Raw genomic sequence first — 21642 nt, forward strand, 5'->3', positions numbered from 1 at the left:
AAAGGAAGTGACGTCGTTAGCCTTTCTCCGCTCTGAAGCTTCCTTCCCAACAGTTTTAGTGTTCTGGGTGTTAAACTCGTGCTTTTGTCACAGATGGATTGGTGCATTTGCTCTCTCCTGTGGTGTTTTATTCCTCTGTGTTTGCTCGTCCACGTCGTGTGTTTTATCTTCGCGGACGCAGACTTCACTCTGCTGCGGGCCAGCCTAACAGGACACAGGCCAGGTGAGGTCAGGTCACTGGGGCCAGTGGGAGCTGTGGATGGACAGCACCAGGGTGATACAGTGTGGGACAGTGTGCATGCTGCTTTAGGCTGGCACTATTGTTTCTGAGCTTTTAAAGATAAAGATGGATAAATAGTGAGGGCTTGGCAGCAGGATTGTGTTGCAATCACCATGCTATTGTGTAAGCCGCAGTTAATCTTTTATTTTTCCAATTCTATCTGTCCTTTGAATTTTCTTTTTCTTTGCTTGGCAATACATTTACCATGCAATATTTTAATACAATTTAAAAGGCAAATAACATCAACATGGGTCTCAGACGTTTGCCCTAAAAGAAAGGTGTAAAGGTTCCTAACCTTTTGGGTTAAATGCTTCTTTTTCTGGTGGTCTTGAAAACTATTACGAGCAACAAAAAAACGACTACTTTCTTTGTATTTCTCTGGGTCAAATGAGTGGCTTATTGGCAGATTTCTGTAGAATTTGAGGACATGCTGAGGAGCTCATTCAGCTACTTGATTCAGGTGTGAAAGAGCAGGGATGCATCTAAATGTTGCAGGTTCAAGGACTGGAGCTGGAGACCCCTGTCACAATTACTATGATATTAAAATGAAAGCAAAAAACAAGGCTAATAAAAGAAAAACTGTTTGTGTTGGACCTAACATTTTTCTTTTAGGAAGATATAAATTTGGCTTTGAAAATCTTATCCTAAAAAGGTGTATAGCATTCTTCAACTGCGGTCGGGGGCCACACAAAATTATTCCAAGGGCCACGCTTTGGATGCCCCTGGTGTAATGATTTGTTGTGTTCGCAGCATCCTGCTCTTCAAACATGTGTAGCATCTGCAGTTGAGAGTGAAGCACAAAAACATTCCTAAATAAACAAGATTATTCATCTGTTAGTCTCTTTGTCAGACAACACCAGTTTCTGAGGCCCTAAGTAGAATTAACATTACACCAGTCTCTTCACATGATTAATACATAGAATCTGGGCTTGAGTGTTCATTTTAAACATTTTATTTAAATTGTTTGTGTTGTTTTCCCAGCGTTTATAAAGCTTTCCTGAGCTCAGAAGAGTTAAATTGATCACACTGGACAATCAGTCCTTTTATTTCCTGTTTAATCTATAAGTAAATGATGAATGCAAGCAATTTCTAGCTAATAATTTACTTAAGTTTAGGAGAAAAGTGACTTTTTTTCAGAATGTTAAGCCCAATTAGCAACAAGTGATTTAGCTGAAGAAATTCACTATTTTACATTATAAAATGGAATACAAAAATAATAAAGATAATAACTTTTTTGTTTCGTTTGGGGTAGGAGGTGTCAAGCCTAATGTTGTATTTGCAAACAACTGCAGAGCAAAGGCTGTTACTCACTAATGCGTTTCCAAAAAAGTGAGCCTGAATTGTTTTCCTATCAGAAATGATAAAATGTGTTTCATTAAACTGTGAATGTTAACATAGCTATGAGTGTTTTCAGTAGCCAGTCTGTCCCTTGAGGGCCAACAGATATACAGGGGGTGCTAAGCAGGCACAAACCACACTTATATTTTGGGCCAGCCCTGGACAACACACACAAGTATATCTGCAAACCAGCAGACTCATATATGTTATAGCAGGCACAACATGTATGATTGTAGAAACATTAACGATTTACCTACTGGTAAAGTGAATCATTCAGCATGCATGGCAGAATGATCCTTCAGAAACTCCACTAGCATTCAAACACATCTGCCACATACGTATACCAGCAGTAGAAATGGAGATATTTACCATCATATTTCATCATTTTCAGCTTTTCTTAACTTCCAGCATTTTTCTAAGAAGCACAGCTGTTTTAATGTTGCTTAATTAGTAGGAAGCTGACAAGGAAAGAACTTATTTGTGTCAGACTAAGTTGATCCATAAATGATGCACATGAATGCATACCACCTCAGAGGCTGGCTCCGGATGGTTTCTCTCCTCCGTGACCCAGAGGGACAGCCAGCGATAACCAAAATCAGTTGTTTTTCCAACTGTACAGTCACTAATGCCATCTCAACTATCAACCTCCTTGTTCAATTATTAGTCGTTGCTGTCCCTTCACAATCAGTTAGAAGGTTTTATATATATGACTCCGTTCCAACAGGCATTTAGATCAGGGTGTTTTACACAACCATGATCCAGCAACACAAATAAGACGAATACATTATTATTACGGGTAAATGTGGGATGGTAAGAAAACACAACTTTTTGGTAACTTTTCACAAAAAATAGCAATTGATTAGAAATTTTTGACACTCAAGTTCAGATAACACAAAAAAAATCCAATTTTCATCGATGGGATGGAAAAAAATTGTTATTTCTAAAAGAAAAAACACAAAAGACTAATCCCTATAACTGGCATCTAAGGGGCCAAAAATTCAGAAAAGTTCTATTGAATTTATTTTGGAATTTGGTCATTAATTTAAATTTAATTGTGCATAAATTAAAGTGTTATATTTAATAGGTCAAAGTTCTGAATTAAGATAATTGTGAATTATTTTAGAAGGTGTAATTTGTTTTACCCAGAAACCAAGCTTAAAGGGCTGGTGGTCTGGGTCACTGGAGCGTCCAGTGGGATTGGAGAGGAGCTGGCCTATCAGCTGGCGAGGTGCGGGTCACGTCTCATCCTGTCTGCTCGCCGTAAGGACCTACTGGACCGAGTTAAACGTCAGTGTTTGGGTGAGTTATTTGATTTTCAAAGAACTGTCTTAAACGTCAAACACTTTACTTTAAACTCTCCAGTGTAACAACAATTGAATAACATGAGTTTGTTTTATGTCTTCTTTAAGAGAACTCCAGCCTCAAAGATGAAGACGTTCTTGTTCTTCCTCTTGATTTGTTGGACAGGAAGTCACATGAGGAAAAATCAAAAATTGTGATTGAATACTTTGGGCATGTAAGGTCATCCTATTTCCTGTATCTAATGGAGCAAAATTATTCCAATTTGTATATTCATTTAATTTCACCTTTTTTAACCAAGAAACACTGGTTGTAAATAAGACTCTTTTACAAGAGGGCTAAGGCAGCAGAAAAGAAACGGTTTTAGACGGTTTCAAACATCAAAGCATGTAATAAAAAGTAAGCAAAGGTTTTAAAAGCGTACAACATGATTCACTTATTCTCAATCCTTTAAAAACTGCTTGAAAAAGTGTTCTAAAAGCTCAGTTTCTGGAGACATGATATTCTGCAAGTGGTTCTAGTTGGAGGAGCATTTTAAAAAGACCTCTTCCCCAGTTCAGTCTGGACCCTCAGGACCGTGAGAAGGTAGAGGTTCTGAAGGTGAAGATTGTAACATCCAACGGTCTTTTGCTTGATATACACATCCGTGCTTTAATTCAATTCAATTCAAAAATACTTTATTAATCCCAAATTATGAAGGTTTCCTCAAAGAGCCGTTGTAGATGTTGATGGCTGTGGGCAGGAAGGATCTCCTGTAGCGCTCCGTCTTACAGCAGATCTGAAGAAGCCTCTGACTGAAGACACTCTGTTGTTCTAGGACAGTCTCATGAAGAGGATCCTCAGGGTTCTCCATAATGTTCTTCATTTATGAAGAATCCGTCTTTCCACAATGATCTCCAGAGGTTCCAGAGGAGTCCCCAGAAATAAATACCAAGAATACCAAGAAATTTGTTCTGTGTGGCAACAAGGTCAATCCCTGAACCAAGCAAGGTTGGAAGAGGTCTGCAGTTAAATGACTTCTTTCTCGAATTTGAAAATAACCTGAGTTTGAATTTAAAAACAAATTTCAAATCAGTGACTTTCGAACAGTACTTGGAAGCTTAGTAAGTTCCACTTCTTGAGTGGTGTAGAAAAATAGACCATATCATCAGCATAGAGGCGAACATTAATATTGGAGACATTTTGAGCAAGATCATTAATGTAGATGATAAAAGCAGCGGTCCAAGGACTAACCCTTTAGGAACCCCCTTCAAGATGATAAGCAATGAAACCGACTTGTCTGTACGTAGTGAGATCTGTTGAAAGATAGATGTGAAACCAAGAAACAGTGTTCTGAAATTTCTGCATTAACAGTTTACACTTCACTTTAAAGCAGTTTATGTGGATGTTTTAATGTAGACATAATGAGGACAAGGTGGATGACTGTGTATGTTTTAGAAAATTAGATTTCAAACTTTGATATTTTCCATTTTCACCCTTAGATTGACATCCTAATTAACAATGGGGGCCGAAGCCAACGCTCTCTGTGTTTGGAGACCCATGTTGAGGTGTACCAGGCCTTGATGGAGCTCAACTTCCTTGGCACGGTCTCTTTAACCAAGCAGGTGCTGCCTCATATGACGCAGAAAGGCGGAGGGAGTATCGTGACTGTCAGCAGCGTGGTCGGCCTGGCTGGGGCGCCCCTGGCAACAGGATACTCTGCCAGCAAGCATGCTCTACAGGTGAAGGGATTTTAATCCCGTTTCACATTTTCCATAAGTTGCAAATGTAAATGATAATTGGCAGTGTTATTAGAGCATGTTTTGTGGATTATTGTCTGCAGGGTTTCTTTAATTCCCTTCGAACTGAGCTGACAGACTTTCCAAATATACTCATCAGCATGGTGTGTCCAGGGCCGGTGCAGTCAGAGATCGTCAACAATGCCTTCACTGAAGAACTAAACAAGGTAACGCATTTTATTTGCTCTTGTATGTCTCAACCTGTGTGGCGTGATAGCTATTTCTGTTTTCAGTAACAGTTTTCTTCCTAAGCCTGTAGACACAGTTGGCAGCCAGGAACACAAGATGCCGACATGTCGCTGTGTGCGTTTAATGCTGGTGGGAATTGCAAACGGTGTAAAGGAAATGTGGATTGCCCAGCAGCCCTTCCTCCTGTTTTACTACGCCTGGCAGTACGCACCCACGGTCGCCTGGGCCATGACCAACAAGTTGGGCAGAAAAAGAGTGCAGAATTTCAAAGCTGGTCTGGTATGTTTGTTTGTAAAGTCAGAGAGGCAAAACACAGTGCCTTGCAAAAGTGGTCACCCCTGGGCTGCAGGACCCATATTCACATTCAAAGAATCCTAAGACTAACAGTAGCTCCTAGTGACGTCATTCTAACAAAAAATCTTAGAATTCCTCGAATTCTAAGATTTTCTCTCAGTAAGATAAAAGTTATTCACGAAGCATCTTAGGTGAGAGCTCCTAACATGAGGAAATATAGTGAGGAAGACTTTTTGTGAGCGTAGGGGGTCCTTAAGCAGGCAAGATGGGAGAAAGACTGAGAGATATTCTCCTACAATGAATAACAGTGAATTAATAAAACACTACCGGCTCGATCGCGCTGGGTTCCTCCCCAAAACAGTCGCATAAATGAGAACATAATAATATAGAAATAAGATTAACCTTAAGATTAACCTTATCAACATCAATTTTGAAGTTTTACCACAGAATTTCAATTTAATTTAGGAAACCATGGTTTCCCTCTGAGGGTCTTTTGTGTATGAATGTGTCTTGTACATATAAGGTGTGTTAAGAGTGATTTACGGTACTTAAATCAACTGATGCGAAGAAATTGGATAAAATATGCCTTTGTTTTATCCTATTTGGTTTCAGACATGTTTGACATTATGGAATTATGTGCATCCATTAAAATAATGGATGCACTTTTTCTAAATAAAGCCAATGCATCAATTCATAGGGCTGTTGTCCTGCTGGAACCTCCAATCCAGCCTCATGTTTTCTGCAGGTTTCTTCCTGTATTTAGCCCCGTCCAATCAACTCTGATCAGCTTCGCTGCTCAAGAAAAACATCTGCCACCACCATTTTCAACATGAATGGTGTCTCCAGGGTGATTTTCTTTCCACGCATAGCTTTACATGCAGGTCAAACGTAAAATTTTGGCCTCATCTCTAACCAGAGCGCCTTTTTCCACGTTTTTGCCTAAATTCAAAAGGTAGGAGTACTTTTGCAAGGCACTGTAGCTGTTAATGCCAAGTTAAGCTTAGAAATTGACTTAATCTTTAATAAATATTTGATATGTTAGCGGTGACCACAGGCTTGTGTAATTTATCTGTGAATATTCTGAGTTCTTGAATAAAGAAGAATGTCAGACGATGTGCAGAAATGTCTCTTAATAACTGCAGTGCTCAGCTCCAACTGACCTTGCTTTAGTTTTAATAACGCTGCAGCAAGAAGAAGAGCATGACAGTGAGCTTTGCACACAGAGCTCAATGAATGACCGCTGTGGCTTCTGCTGGACACCCTCAGCTGTGGTCCATGTAGAAAGGTCATGCTCCAACCAGCTTCACAAGAGTTTGAGGCATAAGGAAAAACCATTTCCAATCAAGGAATATTTTTCAACATTGAAGCCTGTGTAGTTAAAGCAATGTCAGGGTCAAGCTTGTGGTCACCGAACAATTACTGAAAACTTTAAAATCTCTCATTCAGTTTTCATCCTTGAGTAAGAACCGTTCTGATTTTGTTTACTGTTGTACCAAATCAGAGCTGACGGCGGCCCTTTCTGTTGCAGGATGCAGACTCTGCATACTTCACTAAACCAAAGACCTCCTGAAAGATTCGTCCTGAAGGGGAAAGACTTCGCTGCGTTCCTGACGCTGGCTGTTCTCTACCTTCGACCAGAAAAGATTTAAGGGTGAAGGATAGCTCTTTTGAAAGCTCTGTGCTCCTTCCATTCCAGATGTAATAAGTCTCTTTTTGATGACATTTTTAACTTAGCCTGAAGACTATCCAGGAATGATGATGCACTTGTACTGACCTTTCACATGCATAAAAAAACTGGTTGGGCTAATTTTCTTTAATTCTTTAATTTGTTTAAAAACAATATTTTGCCAACATTTTATTTCAAGTATGTACATTTACACATATTAAAATTTACAATGTGTACAGAAATCTATTGACACATTCCTTTGAACTCCTGTAAACAAATTGAATTGTAAACAAAAACAATAGAACTGACATAAAAGAGCAAGATATTCCCAAGGCACATCCTTGATATCCTGAACACAACATTCAAATTATCGTCCCTTTCTCTGGTGACACGGAGATGAAATCAGAAAAATGTGGAAACCTAAAAAGTACAATAAAACCAATGTTCTTCCTGAAAAGGAAATGGTTTCTTGTAGTTTTTCTTTTAAATTCAAATATTAATCAGAACATGTGCTTGCTTTTAACCCCATTATCTGCTTGACTCTGATTTTGGCATCAATGTTCCTGTTTTTGGAATTTTCTGTTTGAAATGTAGAAAATGATTAACGCTTCTGCAATGGAAGAAGTCAAGCACCAAGATTCCCAGTTAATGTGAGAAAGAGAATATTTGTACAAACGCACAACCTCTGAGTCAGCAAGAACAAACAGGTCTTTTGACCAACTGTAGTTTCCTTCTGCAAAATGGATGAAAGGACCCCTGGTCAGAGGCAGGGGAAGTGAAGGGGGGCAGAGGAGTAAATGGGGTATCCCAGCGGGGGATCGGCGGCCTGAACAGTTAAGTTTCGAAGCATAAATGGGTGAGCCTGGATGCTGTACCGCTCCTCATCGTCGTTAGTGGCATACAGGAGTTCCCAAGAAAGGTTTGCCCACTGGCCCCGAACGCCCTCTCCATTCAGACGGCCTACTTGCACCAACTGCTCCTGTAGGGACAGTACCCGCCCTGTGTAGGTACCCTGTGGAAAGAAACACGGTTTCTCTGAAAACTAAACCACAGTAAACATAAAATCACATTGAAATCGAGTAATTTTACTCCCTTGAACAAGTTACAGCAGAGAAGCTATCAGAAGCAGAGGCACACCTAAATAAATTGGAATATCATCAAAAAGTTGATTTATTTCAGTCATTCAATTTAAAGAGTACAACTCAGATTTACTCCATAGAGTGATATATTTTAAGAATTTATTTTGGTTTATTTTGATTATCTTGGGTTATAGCTAAAAAAAAAAGCTGAAATTCAGTTAGACATTTTCTTTCCTCCTCCACAGGCTGTTCCTGTGTTGGGGGGTCGCTGCAGCAAGTCGGTATAAGTTGCACACAGACTTGGTCAGCAGAAGGACTCTAAACTTTCGTGATGGATGGCTCTGACTTTGGACTATAAAAACACAGTGAACCAACACCAGCAGATGAGCTGGCTCCTCTAATCCTCACACACTGGAAATTTCACACTGGATCTGAGGCAACATTAAATGTTGTGTCTCACTACTATACCTGTAGGCTTTGGGACCTTACCTTCCAAATGAAATGCTAATTATACTTTCTTCTAAAAAGAGAATATTGGACCAATGAGCAACAGCCCTTTCTCTTTAGCAAGGGCAAGAATCTTCTAACATTGTCTCTGGTTGAGGTTTAGCTCTTAAAACTCTGACTCCAGTTGTAGTCCACTTTCACTCTCCCCCAAACTCTTGATTAGACTTTTCTGCACAATCCTCTAGCGATACAGTTAACCTGGTAGCATTTGCAACTTTTTCCTTCCACTCAACTTTCCATCAATGTACTTAAATACAGCACTCTTTGTAGAGCCAGATTCTCCAGCAATGATCTTTTGCAGTTTACTGTCCTTGTGGCATAAAAATGAGCAGAAATTGATGCTTGAAACACACGTGTGTATTAAATCTAAATAGCATACATGTTTCACCTGTTGAATTACTGACAAAAAGTTTTTAAAGATTTTCTAATTTATTGAGATCCACCTGTATACGCTTAAAATGCCTTAGCACAGATTATTTAGCTACCATAGTGAGGTCATGTCCCAGAGAGAACAGGAAGGGCTTCTCCTGAAGGACACTGTCATGCCAGCCTTTTTCCGTCACCAGGCCAATGTACCAGTCCCTTTCATATTCCTCTAAAGTGCTGAACAACTCCTCGGGGGACTCCATGGGCCCCAGGCTCGCTTGGTCAAATAGCAGCTTGAAACTGAACCTGTGGGAAAAGAAAAACAGAGGCAGATCTCTAATAGGGGCTGTGGTCCCACTAAAACCAAATAGAAATCTGGAGATCCCAAACAGCAGTTTTACCTGAAAGCCTGAAGTGTGAGCTGGTAAAGTTCTTTGCTTGAAGACAGCCAGTCCAGTCCCTCTGTCCACGGCACATCTCCACAGTAGAGCCTGTAGATGTAACTCGGACTGGTGAAAGCAGACTCGGCTCCCACAGAGATGAGACAGGAAAGAGCGATCTTCACATGTAGCTCCTTTAAGACCTCATCCTCCTTCAGACCTTTGGTCATGTCTTCCGAGGTCTCCCCCTGCACAGCGAGCCCAAAACGCCCCAAGCTGAACCGAAACCATTCTTCCGGGAACAAAGGCCTGAGCAACAGCAAGCGAGACGGGAGTAATGGTGCTGTCTTCCACCCTAGAGGTAGGTTGAAAACCTCAGACTCTGGACAGCTGAAGTTCAGATGAGGACTTTCTCTGAGGACCTCTGGGTTTCGGCCTTTGTCCACAGCTGGCATCCCAATGCCGAGTCCCAGAGGCTGCAGTGGTTGCAGGGCAGAGAGCGCCATGTTTTCAAAAAGACTGTCCATTTCTACAGAGCCTGGCAGGGAGGCCCCGATCTGCAGCGCTGAGTGTCCAGGTTGGGCCTCTGCAGTAACTAACGCCACGGTCCGTCTGGCTGGTTGAGGTCCAAATAGGTCATCCTCATCTGACCAGTCTCCAAAAGACGTCAAACTAGAACTGTCCTGTCTGAACCTGAGAGAAGACATGTTGGACTCTACCACAACAGCCTCAGACAGCTGGTTACAAGTAGTCTGGGCTAACTGGGAGGACTGGGATTTCATGCCTCCAATGCCTGACCCAACCTCACTGCTCCACAGCAATCCTTTATGCCTCTGCACACAATACCTGAGGAGCAACCAGATCAGTGCTTTCATAAAGTCCTCCTGAAGTTTCCTCAGGTTGTCATGGGAGTCGATGATGCCAGAGAGCACATTTCTGGCATCAGAGTACACTCGAACCGCAAGTGCAGCACAGGGAGTGAGGGCATTACCCCAGTGCAGGTTAAAGCCCTGGGTGAAGCCAAGCCGCTCAGGGCGCTCAAAAGCAGCCTCAAATACCTCATCCACCCTACGGGCCTCCACTGTGTGGCAGGATGTCTCCTGCAGCTCTAAGCCCTGTAACAAAGCAAAACACCTTATAATGTAGTGTCTTCCACTTGAATTCAATTCAATGCATTTAAAAAGGACAAATACACAACAGATCTCATCTCAGTGCACTTTATAATACAACCAGATCTATTACATCTACTGGAATACAGTCAAGTGAAGAAATTAGGACACCCTATTACAGCCTGTGTGTTTTTATAACACATGGATATTTAATATCAACTTTAACAACACTGAGAAAGAAATATAAACAAAAACTGAAAAAAAGAGATTTGAAAGGGTTTCTATAAAATTTAAATAAAAGAATTGTATTTCTTGTGAGGAATAAATTAAGATACCCCACATTAAAATGGCCAAAATTACAATGTTCAGAAAATCATTACTCTACATTCTGAAAGACTGTTCAAACCTTAATTAAATTCAGTTTTATTTATATAGCGCCAATGTGCAACACATCATCTCAAGGCAATTTCCAAAGTCAAAGTTCAATTGAACCATACAGGTACATACATTCTAATTGATCCTAGTTATCAAACAATGCAGTCAAGTTCAGTTTATTATTCAAATTGCTTAAAATGTTTTCTAAGGAAACCTAGCAGATTGGGCCGAGTCAGTGACTTGTAGCAGTCACTCCTCCTGGATGAGCATGTAGAGACAGTGTCATCGACTTTGCAGCAATCCTCTCATATCAAGCATGTAGCAACAGTGGAGAGGAAAACTCCCCTTTAACAAGAAGAAGCCTCCTGCAGAACCAGGCTCAGTGTGAGCAGCCATCTGCTACGACCAACTGGGTGTTTCAGAAAACAGAGCAGACACAAGAAACCCAGGAGTACTTTCTATGTAAAAGAAAAGTAAAACTTTAAAGGCAGTAGTGGCTCCTTCAGTGGCTTCATCTAGGAAAAAACACAGCTATGAGCCAATTTTCAAGTCTAGAGTATGAAAGAGAGCACATATAGTTAGCCATAGTAAAAACAGAGCCAATAGCCACATCTAGGAGAGAAACAGGGTTAAACACTAAAGAGCAGGGTCAGGTTTATTATCTGTAGAAGGAGAACATGAAGTTGTTAGCAGAAGTAGCTCAGCTGTAAATCTGCAGTGCTATATTAGGAACAAATGGAATTATGTATGATGGAGCTTGATTATTACGGGATTATATGTGAGAAAGAGACCTTTAAATTCTATTCTGGATTTAACAGGGAGCCAATGAAGGGAAGGTAAAATATGAAATATGATCTCTCTTTTTTAAATTTTCATCAGAACTCTTGATGCATCATTTTGAATCAGCTGAAGGCTTTTAACTGCATTTTGTGGACATCCTGATAGTAACGAATTACAATAGTCCAGCCTTGAAGTAACAAATGCATGGACTAGTTTTTCAGCGTCACTCCTGGACAAACTTTTTCTCATTTTGGCAATATTCCAGAGGTGAAAGAAGACAATCCTAGAAACCTGTTCAATATCGGATTTAAATGACAAGTCCTTGTCAAAAATAATATCAAGGTTTTTAACTTTTTTTACCGGAGGCCAATTTAATGCCATTCAGATTAACTGATCGACTAACCGGTTTCTTTTTTAAAGACTCCGGTCCAAAGACGAAAACTTCTGTCTTGTCTGAATTTAGAAGCAAAACATTTAAAGTCATCCAAGTTTTTATGGGACAAAACAAATCAAGACATTGTGTGAATGTGTGCATGAATAGGTGGATGACTGAATGTAGTGTGAAGCGCTTTGTGGTCTCTGGGGACTTGATAAAGAACTATACAAGAACAGGCCATTTACCATTAACTAACAAAGTCTTTGTAGAGAGAGATCTTATGTTCAATAACCCACATTTAATTGTTTTTATTTTTCTTTTCAGTTTTAGTTGTTTATTCTTCATGATTCAAGATTTTCATGGTTTCCTCCATAGATTAGTTTTTAACAACAGAAAATATGTGTTTCAACGAGCCTATGTGTTAAAATAAGTCATAGATGTCACAATAAAGATAATTCAGATAAAATTGAGAGACCCTGACACACCAAACAATCCACCGAGTGCAACAGGAAGTGACACAATATGCCTTAACCATAGAGATTTAATTTGGTGTGTTCCAGACTGTTATGTTTTGGGCTGAGACCATGAGAAACAAGGCTGTAGATAGAGACTAATGAGTCTGGTGAGGGATTTAAAGAGGTTTGAAAAACACCACAGTATGGAAAATTGTTAACCGTAAAAGCAGACCCGAAAGATGCTAAAGGAAGTCTCCAAAAACCATAAAATGTCATCAAGGGACCACTACTCTCTCACTACTCACTACTGTTGATGTGAAAGTGCATGATGTTAAAGAGACTGCACAAGGTAAGCTTTCATGGGAGACATGCAAGAAAAAAGACTGCCATCTCTAAAAACAAAAAAATCTTATGTTCACAAGAAAGAACTTATGCAAAGACCAGGAATTTTGGAATAATGTTCTTTGGAGAGACGAGTCTAAAATTGAAATATGTGGATACCAGAACATCAGAGGACATGTTGGAGACAAACCGAATCATGCAAGAAATCCCTCAAACATCTCACTGCTGAAAGTGACGTATGGAGCAAACTTTCCTCAGACCGATGTGAGAGACTGGTAGCTGACTACAAGAAGCATCTCACTAAAGACTAGCCTTTAGGGGCTAGGGTGTCCTAACATGTTCCAATATTTAGATGTTTGTTGATATATATTTTTAATGAGTAAAGCAAAGTTTATTTTTTTGGTGTTTACATGTAATGACATTACTTTCTTTTCCAGAAATGAAAAAAAGAGTAGACATCGATATGGGAACATTTGCTTTCAAGGAAATGAGAATTTATTGGGGTATCCTTATTTTTTCACATGAATATATACAGTCAAGTCAATCCAATTATAAAGAAAGTTTTCAAATTAGTTACAATTCAGTCCTGGTTATATATAATATGAGTTAAATTCAGCTCACAAAGCAAATTGACAATGACCCTTAAAAGCAGAAAAATATGCAGTACCTTAATATTAACTGTACAGTAGCCATATCCTCTCTCCAGTATCATTATCCAAACCATACGGTCCTGGAAACGTCCCAGAAAATGAGAACCTGGGGCTACAGAACCTAGAAATGGAGAGCAGACCACAAGTTCTCAGTGCTTTGAGCACATCAGGAGGGGAGACATATAATCTGAGGTCAAGAAAGGGAGGAACACATAGCATGCATTGAACCTAATAGAAACACATGTATTTTATTTTTCATCAGCTGTCCCTCTGTGGACTACAAGGAAAACATGGCTACATTATGAAGTATATAATCACATCAGTAAACACGAGTCACTATTACAGTTTAGTTGGCTGGTTTCACAGAAGATCTAAACATTACAACTACTCTGGTCTTTAGCTTCAGTCTTTTGTAAGACCTTGCAGGACTTTGATTTCTGCAGACAGAAGACAGACATTTATTTTACCACAGACCCACAGCAGTGCAGCAAGGTTAAGGAAGCTTTTGCTTTACTATGACTAGTGACTGCGTGGCTCAGGGATAATGTTGAGTCCCATAATGACATCTCAGAATAGTTCCAGCCGCTACATCATGATGGGAAGCGACAGACTGAGCAGATTCCTTTCCTGCTCACTGCTCCATAGCCCCCAGTGTGAGCAAAGAAAAGGAACAGTACAAACTGCCATCATTTATCTGTGAGCAACATAACAAGTCTCCATTGTAAATAATACATCACCACCACAACTTTAATGCTGATGCTAAACAGTGAGACATTTCTGATCAGTTTTGAATGACTCCTAAAATACCAATATTTTTTCCCATTTTGCCCTTTCTGGTTTTGCACGGAGTATATCCCAGCAGCAGTGTGGCTCAGTCTCGGAGTATTATGCAGTTAATGTTGCGGAAACATTCAGATGTAATGAATACAGATCAGAGCGTTTTTTTTGGGTCACTTCACAGGAAACTCAAAGCGATGATGTAAGCCCGAATTACGCCCAGTACTTCAAAAAGGCTGCTCACATCAGAGTTTCTTTAGCTATTTAACCAACATGAGGGGATGCTTCAGTGCTTACTCCTTTATATAAAGTCCCCCACTTATTCCACAGAACTGTTAGGTCCTTGCAATTATAGAAAAAGTCAAAATATATAAGAACTATCTAATAAATGATTTCCTGAGCTCTGTGTGAGTTGCTTTTTGTACTGCAGTGGAAGGTAAACACCATAAAGAAATGTACATTCATGCCAGTGCCATCAGTTTTGGGTTGCTACATTTTTGAATTATACATTTAGCATTCTAGTGCAAATAGCAGATACATAAATATGCAAATAGCATACAAAGAATATAATTCTAAATTCAGTAAAGAGGGCATGCACAACCCACTAACCGAGAGAACCACTTGCAAAGGCCGTCCTTAGAGCAGAGGCCAAACTTCCACTCATCTGCTGGTAGAAGACAGAGTCTGGACAGGGACAGGCAGTGCCCACTGGGCCGGGCCAACTGCGCTGAGGTCTGGGAAATCCCACGAGGAAGATAGGCAGAGTGAAAAGGGGTAGCAGAGGGGCAGAGAGCAGGGCAGAGAGCATCACCACTGCCAGCACCAGTGGCCACAGGGACGCGTTGAGAGCCAGGAGAGTTCCAGCTGACTGACGACGCTGTTTCTTCTCCGTCCAGGAGGTCACCAGGACAGTGAGGGTAAACTTCAGTTTGGCCAGGAACTGACTCAATCTGTCCATCAGGAGGCCCACCTGGATTCAGATGAACACAATCAGGTCTGAACCAGCAGAAAGTCTCATCAACTCATGTCTATTAAATAGGGGAGCATAGTTTTTATTAAGAAATTTTCTTTTTTAATACTTTTTATAAAATGTTTTATACAGTACATACATACAGCCTTTAAAATGATGAGTTATGGGATGGACACACAGATACAGATGCATCTGTTAAACCTGGTGAAGATGTGTAAAAAGCATTGCAATATAATAATTTGTTACTGCGGCAGCATAATCTCACTCTGAAACATTTAGAAAAATCCAACCACTTGTTTAAATACATTTGCTCAATAGGAAATGAAATCCAAAAGTGAGAAATAATTGTTAACAAATTCACCAGTAGCACAACAATCCCTTTAAAATAAACATAATCTAACTTTATCAGAGTTTCTAGGAATTATTCATTAGTAATCAATGTCTTTGTTTCCCTGGGGTATATATTTAATGTGACACAATGGCTCATTTTTTTTTAGCCACTGATCACTAGGCTGAACGAGGACCCAAGTTCATCTTGCCACCTCACACAGTAAGATTTAAAGGAAGGTGAAAAAAACTGAAATCTCCTTTAAAATTTCCACTGTCAGAGAATAGCAGCAAACAGTGACGTCTGTTACCAAGTCTTCTTAAAAACCATAAAATGCCATCTACTTGCCAACTGGTCGTTTGGTTGTTGTTTGTCACAAATATTAATATGTGAAAACGTTCCTCATGCTCACTGTTAAGTTTGGGCCTTTTTCTCTTCCAAAGACCCCGAGAACCTTGTTAAAGTGCCTGGCATCATCAACTATTTGAAACACCTGGGTATCAAAAAATGATCTGGTGGACTATTGGCAGAAATCTCAAATGGGTTTTCAATGCAGCTTTCAGCAGGATAATGATCAAAAGTATTTGGTCAAATAAACACAAAAGTGATTCAGCAGAAAGAAAATGAACCTTCTACCAGGGTCATCTCAGTCCCCAGACATAAACCCTGTAGAAACGTGATTGTATTTAATGAGATAGTATTCATATCCCAGGTCTACAAAGATGGTTCAACGAGGAAGGTTCCTTCTCTGTAGATGCTCTAAGGCGATTACGCAGACAGACAGAAGTTGTTATATTTGCAGAAAATAATTTGACACAATAAAATAAAATAAAATAGATTTAATTATAGGGTCCTGAAATAAAAGTTGGATGTATTTCAGATCTTTTTCCACATCTTTACTAGACATGTCCCCATCCACAGCTAGTTGATTTAAGTTGAGCTCACCAGCAGAAGCTGGACTCCAGTTCCCAGGGTGTCCCATCCAGGTAGTGTTTTATTTCCAGCTGCAAGCTGCACTAACACCACCACTACCATCTGAAGCAGGGCATCCTCTGAGCTCTGCCAAACCTAAAAGGCAAGAACCACTTATACAGTGATCACATCTTAAACATTAAGGGAGAGATAATTCGAAGTAGAAATCAAGTGTGAGCATTTTTTTTCTTCCTTGGTTACCTTGTCATTTCAATTACAAAGATTTGAGATTTGACCTCTAAGAATCTGGCACAGGTTATTAAACATTCCAGTAGATATAAAGATCTTCTAAATGTCGTGCTCCAAAAGCTCTTTTAAGGTGTGAACGTACCCCTCTAAAGGCTCGTGTCAATCCCACACTGATGGAGACACTGTGGAGCGACCGCAGAGATTTGTCCATTGACAGAAAAGCAATCATTGCAAATGGAGACACTGAAGTGAAACACAGAGCAGGTACAGGTCAGCTGCATCTCCATGGACACGTTTAAACAAAGTTGTAAAATACGACATGCAGCTAGATGCTCACCAAGATAAAGAAGGACTCTTCGGATAGCAGCAGCTATGTGCAATCCTCTGTTCTTTTGCTTGAAGCTCTGCACATTGGACATTCCTTTAGGGTAGAGGGGATTCAGGAACATCCCTCCAACTACATAAGCCCCCTGGACCTCTCTTAGAGCCCAGCAGAGAGAGAAAAGTATAAGGAGGAGGTATCTAACTGGACCTTGGAGTCTTGTAACCAAGTCCTGGGACTGAGCTGAACCAAGAAAGTAATGCAACAATCCTGCCTCTGCCATGGCCACCACCAGCAAGCTCAGATACAGGAGCAGTTCCCTGCAGCCAAGATTCCAGCCAAAGGAAGTGAGAGGAAGAGGTGCCCCGCTGTGAAATCTGTGATCCCTGAAGGCGATTCTCTGGCGTCTGCAGAGTGTGTCGACTTGGCTCAGGTCCAGGCTCAGCAGAAATCCGGCAGAGGTGGAGAAGAGGACCACACCCAGTGTTGATGGGATGAAGTAATTGCATACAGCTACGCCGAAGGACACAGCAAACATCAAGAGCAGCCTGTGGGGTATGGATCAGAGATGCATCAACTTTCATACCCCTCAGATGAATTTACTTCCATTAAAATGATATTGTGGAGCAAGTTCAGTAAAATACAGACTAAACTGTTACATTTACATGTTGTTTTTCTGTTTAAATACTTATTTTGTGCAATAAAATGCAAATTACTTATATAAAAAGCACACAATGTGATGTTCTGGACTTTTTAGATTCTGCCACTCACAGTGGAAGTGCAGCTATCATACAAATTAAAGACTTCTACATGCTTTGCAAGGGGAAAACCTGCAGTGTATCAAAAACCTGTTCTCCCCGCTGTATAATTCAGGCAGTAATCAGAAGCCCAAATAATGTGGTTAATCACAGTGAGTTTCTAATTTAACAAGCGGGACAACTATGTTTCCTCATAGTGGAAGGTTTGCTTAGCCTTTTCCTTCAATAAATGAAATCATTTGAAAAAAACTTTTTTGTATTTACTCAGGTTATCTGTGCCAGATATTAACAGTTGTTTGATGATCTGAAACATTAAGTGTGACAAAGAAACAAAAACAAGACATTTTTACATGTGTGAATAATCTCTCACCGCAACATATTTAATCTTTTTTTTTTTTTTTTTTTACATGTTAGACTGATACTAGACAAACTATCTCGCTTTGTTGTACTCTAGTTACATTACAATAAAATGATAAACTGATCGGTTTTGTCAAAATGAAGGATACTGTGAGAACAAATGAACTGACTAAAAAACATGTAACAAAGAACAACGACACAAATGTCCAAGTCTTCTTTTGCAAAAACAGAGGAGACAAGTGGATATGGGTCATTATATAGTCATGGTTGAGTATTTTTTTGGTATTTACCTGATGTTGCTGGACATGGGTGAGCCTCCGAGGCCAAACACAAGAGCCTGCTCCATGCCCCATAGGAGCAAGGCATCCAGTGGCGGGAGAACCCCCAGAGCCCACAACAGAGGCAGGAAGACGAAGACCACATGTAGAGTCTGGCTGGCCAGCTGGAGCTCGGGAACAGCGTGTGAGAACCTACACAGCAGAGAAATGTTAATGTCACTGAGACGGCTGCGTTTTCTAAAAGCTGAACTGAATTTTGCTCTTTCTCACCTGTCAGCCAAGTCCAGAGCAATGAAAATAAAAATGTAGAGTGGCCGGGTGAGTGGCGTGATCTCATACGTGTCCTGTGCCTGAAAAGTAGCCGTCTCTGCCGCCGTATTTACAATAAGGGAGTACTCAGCTATACACAGAGTCACCCAACTAAGAACAAACACTATAAGAGATACACCAGTGCTGCCGTAGAGAGCCGTCAGTCTGCCCAGGAACACATACCATGTCCCTAAGCCACAGAGAACTCCAGCTAAGACTGTATGCAGCACCACATTAAGGCCAAAGCGCTTCCCAGGAGCAATGAATCGGACCGTCTCTGGACTGACACAGTGGGTAAATTCCACTTCCTCCTCATCAATCAGGATGTTGGGAGCACCAAGTCTCTCTACCACTGTGCCACTCCTCCGTGCAGCATACAGGGCCAGGGCCTGAACACCTGCTGCAGCTGCAAACATAAGCGTGCCAGAGAGCACGGCGGCATAGAGCTCCTGAAGCAGCTGCAGCTGGCAGAGCAGCGTGCCAACGCCCCCAAAAAGCCATGGGGTCAAAAACAAAACTGCTTGATTGACGTATACGTAAGGTGGAGCGCAGTAGCCAAGCTTGAAGCGGGGACCCCCCAGCACAGTTTGGGGGAAGCGCTTCCAGAAGAACTCTTGTTTGTACTCGTTAAGAAGGGGCACATCTGGCCCCATTCTGACCATTCCAGAAAGGGTGGCAGGTCATCTCCACGCAGCAGGTGGAGGCTTCCCATTCATCATCTCAGGCATGGAGGACAACTCTTCTGAAAACAAAAGCGAAGCGTCAGTTCGGTTATAGAGTATCAGCAGTGGAACAACAGGAGAAGCACAGAACAGCCATGTCTGGCAAGATCTGCTGGATTTTACAGACTCCGCAGTAAAACATATTTTAAATCAAATCAATAATTAATAAAAACTAAAAGTGAAGAATAATTTTTAACCTGAACACATTCACATTTACACCTAAACCACGGCTTCCAAGGAGGAAATCCTTGAAATCATGGAAACATTGACATATCTAGAAACACTGATTTAATGTTTTAAGGAAGTTATAAAAGGTAGAAATACAAAAATGTTGCTAAATCTGTTTTTGTGTTTCTGACCTGCTGATTCTGATAGATTTTCCAAAGGCTGTATCACCTGAGAGTATAACATGATGCAGCTTATTTTATACAGGTAGTATATTATTGAAAGGAACTACAAGAATTACAAGTCCCCATTAATGCATGAAAGCATATTTTCCTAACCTGCACCGTTTTAGAAAAAGTGCATCAAAGTACCTGTAGCTCGATAGGCTTGTAGACTAATAATAGTGAAGGTTCTTAACTTTGATGCATTTAATCAGCAGGAAAAAAAAGTGATTTGAGATTTTACCTGTTTATCACTGATCAGCAATTATCAAAAAACAATTTTCCAATTGTGATCGGTTTTCTATTTTATTGGTGTATCTCTACATTAAAATATCATACACTGGGCTTCCGGTTTGGGACGCCAACAAGATGGCTGCTCAAGTCAACTGCTCCCGATCCACACTCAATAAAAACCCCACAAAAAAGTGAATGTAAGAGTAAGGCATAACAGAAGTGTAATGAAAGGTGGGAGAAGAGCAAGAAGACAAGAGTAATATCAGACAGATGGTTTAGTTTTCCAAATTATGGATTTGGTCAGCTGGTCTCAATGCAATTGATCAAATTTTCTCGACGAGAAGACAGGGGTCGGGAGAGCCCGCTTGCCCGGATGGGACATTTTTCTCCAGATACACGATGGACTCCTGGCAGAAGTGGAGGATTGTGTGTCTGTCGATAATGTCAGTCGAGGATGTGGAAGATGTGTACATAATTGGATGTTTGATATCAGGATTTCTGCTTTTTGGAGTCAGCGGTTACCTGGCATATTGGGAAATTCGGAGAATGTCAGCAGCTGTTCTGGCCATTGTAAGGCTGCCTGGCATGTGTGATGGGATCTTCAGAGCGATCAACACTCAGACTGAGATGTTACGTGAGCTGAATCGCAGACTGGTTGTGATCTTTATACAGGATCGCAAGCGGGTTGCGGTTCCTGGACTCAGGGGTGAAATGGGATAAATCTTGGAGAAAGTTGTTCGCTCGGATCTGGCAGAAATACCAGGAATTTGGCTGTTTGGATTCACCTTTGAGAAGCACCAGCGAGACTCTCAAGGCTGACAGAAAATTAAGAGTCAGCCTAACCCAAATAATTATTGTTTTTCTGAATCTGGCTCCCCTGCACGGCCTTGATGGCTGGCTATCTTCAACTTCTCCTGGAAGTTATGTAAACATGACGCTCTGCTCCCTCTGCCCCCCTCCCTTCCCTGAGGACATCTGTGGACCTGCTCAGAACTTTGTGGCCGGTTGATGAACATTCCAACGTACCATCAAGGACAATGGCCTCTGTGACAGTGCTTCATGGACTTACTTGCACACACTCACTTGCACACACACACGTGCTCAAGATAAACATTTGCACTCCTCATACCACCTTCACCGTTCCCAGCATGATGTTGTTTTGTAAATTTGTTGCTTCTTTGTGCTGAGGTTTTTTTTTTGCAATCTCAAACTATATCCTGCTAAGGATAAAGTGTGAAATAGGATTTTTTTCCTCTACTTTCCTAATGTGGCCTCTTTTCTCATCTAACAAGGGCAGCGCCTGTGAGCGGGCAGCAAAGCCTCGGTGACCCGTCCCCCCTTGTCTTGTGTCATGATGTATGTTTGGATGGGTTGTACTGGAATTCTAATTTCCCCTCAGGGATCAATAAAGTATCTTTGAATTGAATTGAATTGAATCAAAGATTTTTCGGAAATATCCGGGTGGACGTTGGACCGCGGTGCTGACATGTCTGAGACCGAGAGTAGCAAGCGAGGCCATGCAGGGCAGGAAATGGAAAGCTGCTCAGGTTGAGGCCTCCAGGATATTCTTAAGAAAATCAAATCGTTTAAGACTGAATTTAAAACGGACTTTACCTGATTTAGTCGCGATATAAAGAAGGAAGTGAAAGAAGGAATCGAAAGCATCAACCTTTAACTTACAGAAATAAAGAACAAGGTAGTGAATCATGCGGCAAGACTCGAAGAATCAGAGCAGAGAATCGCTGAATTGGAGGAATGGAATGTGGCAGCGAAAGAT

General features: G+C 40.8%; 2 protein-coding genes across 4 annotated transcripts in view; one reads left to right on the top strand and one right to left on the bottom strand.

Annotated features, from left to right (window-relative positions):
- On the top strand, nucleotides 1–7296 carry dhrs7 (dehydrogenase/reductase (SDR family) member 7). The gene is made up of 7 exons (XM_047344905.1): nucleotides 1–223; nucleotides 2765–2917; nucleotides 3028–3134; nucleotides 4399–4638; nucleotides 4740–4862; nucleotides 4948–5163; nucleotides 6707–7296. The coding sequence occupies exons 1-7, from the start codon at nucleotides 94–96 to the stop codon at nucleotides 6746–6748; spliced, it is 1011 nt and encodes a 336-aa protein (XP_047200861.1). The 5' UTR covers nucleotides 1–93; the 3' UTR covers nucleotides 6749–7296.
- The window catches only part of pcnx4 (pecanex 4), a 22248-nt gene continuing 7588 nt past the window's right edge, over nucleotides 6983–21642 (bottom strand). Inside the window, exons 2-11 of one of the 3 annotated variants that reach the window (XM_047344902.1) lie at nucleotides 18485–19265; nucleotides 18227–18406; nucleotides 16837–17369; nucleotides 16642–16742; nucleotides 16284–16406; nucleotides 14650–15010; nucleotides 13281–13384; nucleotides 9198–10291; nucleotides 8916–9102; nucleotides 6983–7856 (exon numbers count right to left, since the gene is read on the bottom strand). In XM_047344902.1, the coding sequence (XP_047200858.1) occupies nucleotides 7605–7856; nucleotides 8916–9102; nucleotides 9198–10291; nucleotides 13281–13384; nucleotides 14650–15010; nucleotides 16284–16406; nucleotides 16642–16742; nucleotides 16837–17369; nucleotides 18227–18406; nucleotides 18485–19185 (3636 nt within the window). In that variant the 5' untranslated portion in view covers nucleotides 19186–19265 and the 3' untranslated portion in view covers nucleotides 6983–7604. The remainder of the gene's footprint in view (nucleotides 7857–8915; nucleotides 9103–9197; nucleotides 10292–13280; nucleotides 13385–14649; nucleotides 15011–16283; nucleotides 16407–16641; nucleotides 16743–16836; nucleotides 17370–18226; nucleotides 18407–18484; nucleotides 19266–21642) is intronic. The other 2 variants (XM_047344903.1, XM_047344904.1) reach the window with 2 other exon arrangements.

This window comes from Girardinichthys multiradiatus, chromosome 19 (genome assembly GCF_021462225.1).
Source record: "Girardinichthys multiradiatus isolate DD_20200921_A chromosome 19, DD_fGirMul_XY1, whole genome shotgun sequence".
Lineage (NCBI taxonomy): Eukaryota > Metazoa > Chordata > Actinopteri > Cyprinodontiformes > Goodeidae > Girardinichthys > Girardinichthys multiradiatus.

Excerpts from the sequence above, each read along its gene's own strand:
- dhrs7 (XM_047344905.1), top strand. The coding sequence starts at position 94 with ATGGATTGGTGCATTTGCTCTCTCCTGTGGTGTTTTATTCCTCTGTGT. Across the intron at positions 2,918-3,027 it reads AGTTAAACGTCAGTGTTTGG|AGAACTCCAGCCTCAAAGAT; the intron begins GTGAGTTATTTG and ends GTCTTCTTTAAG. Across the intron at positions 5,164-6,706 it reads AGAATTTCAAAGCTGGTCTG|GATGCAGACTCTGCATACTT; the intron begins GTATGTTTGTTT and ends TTTCTGTTGCAG.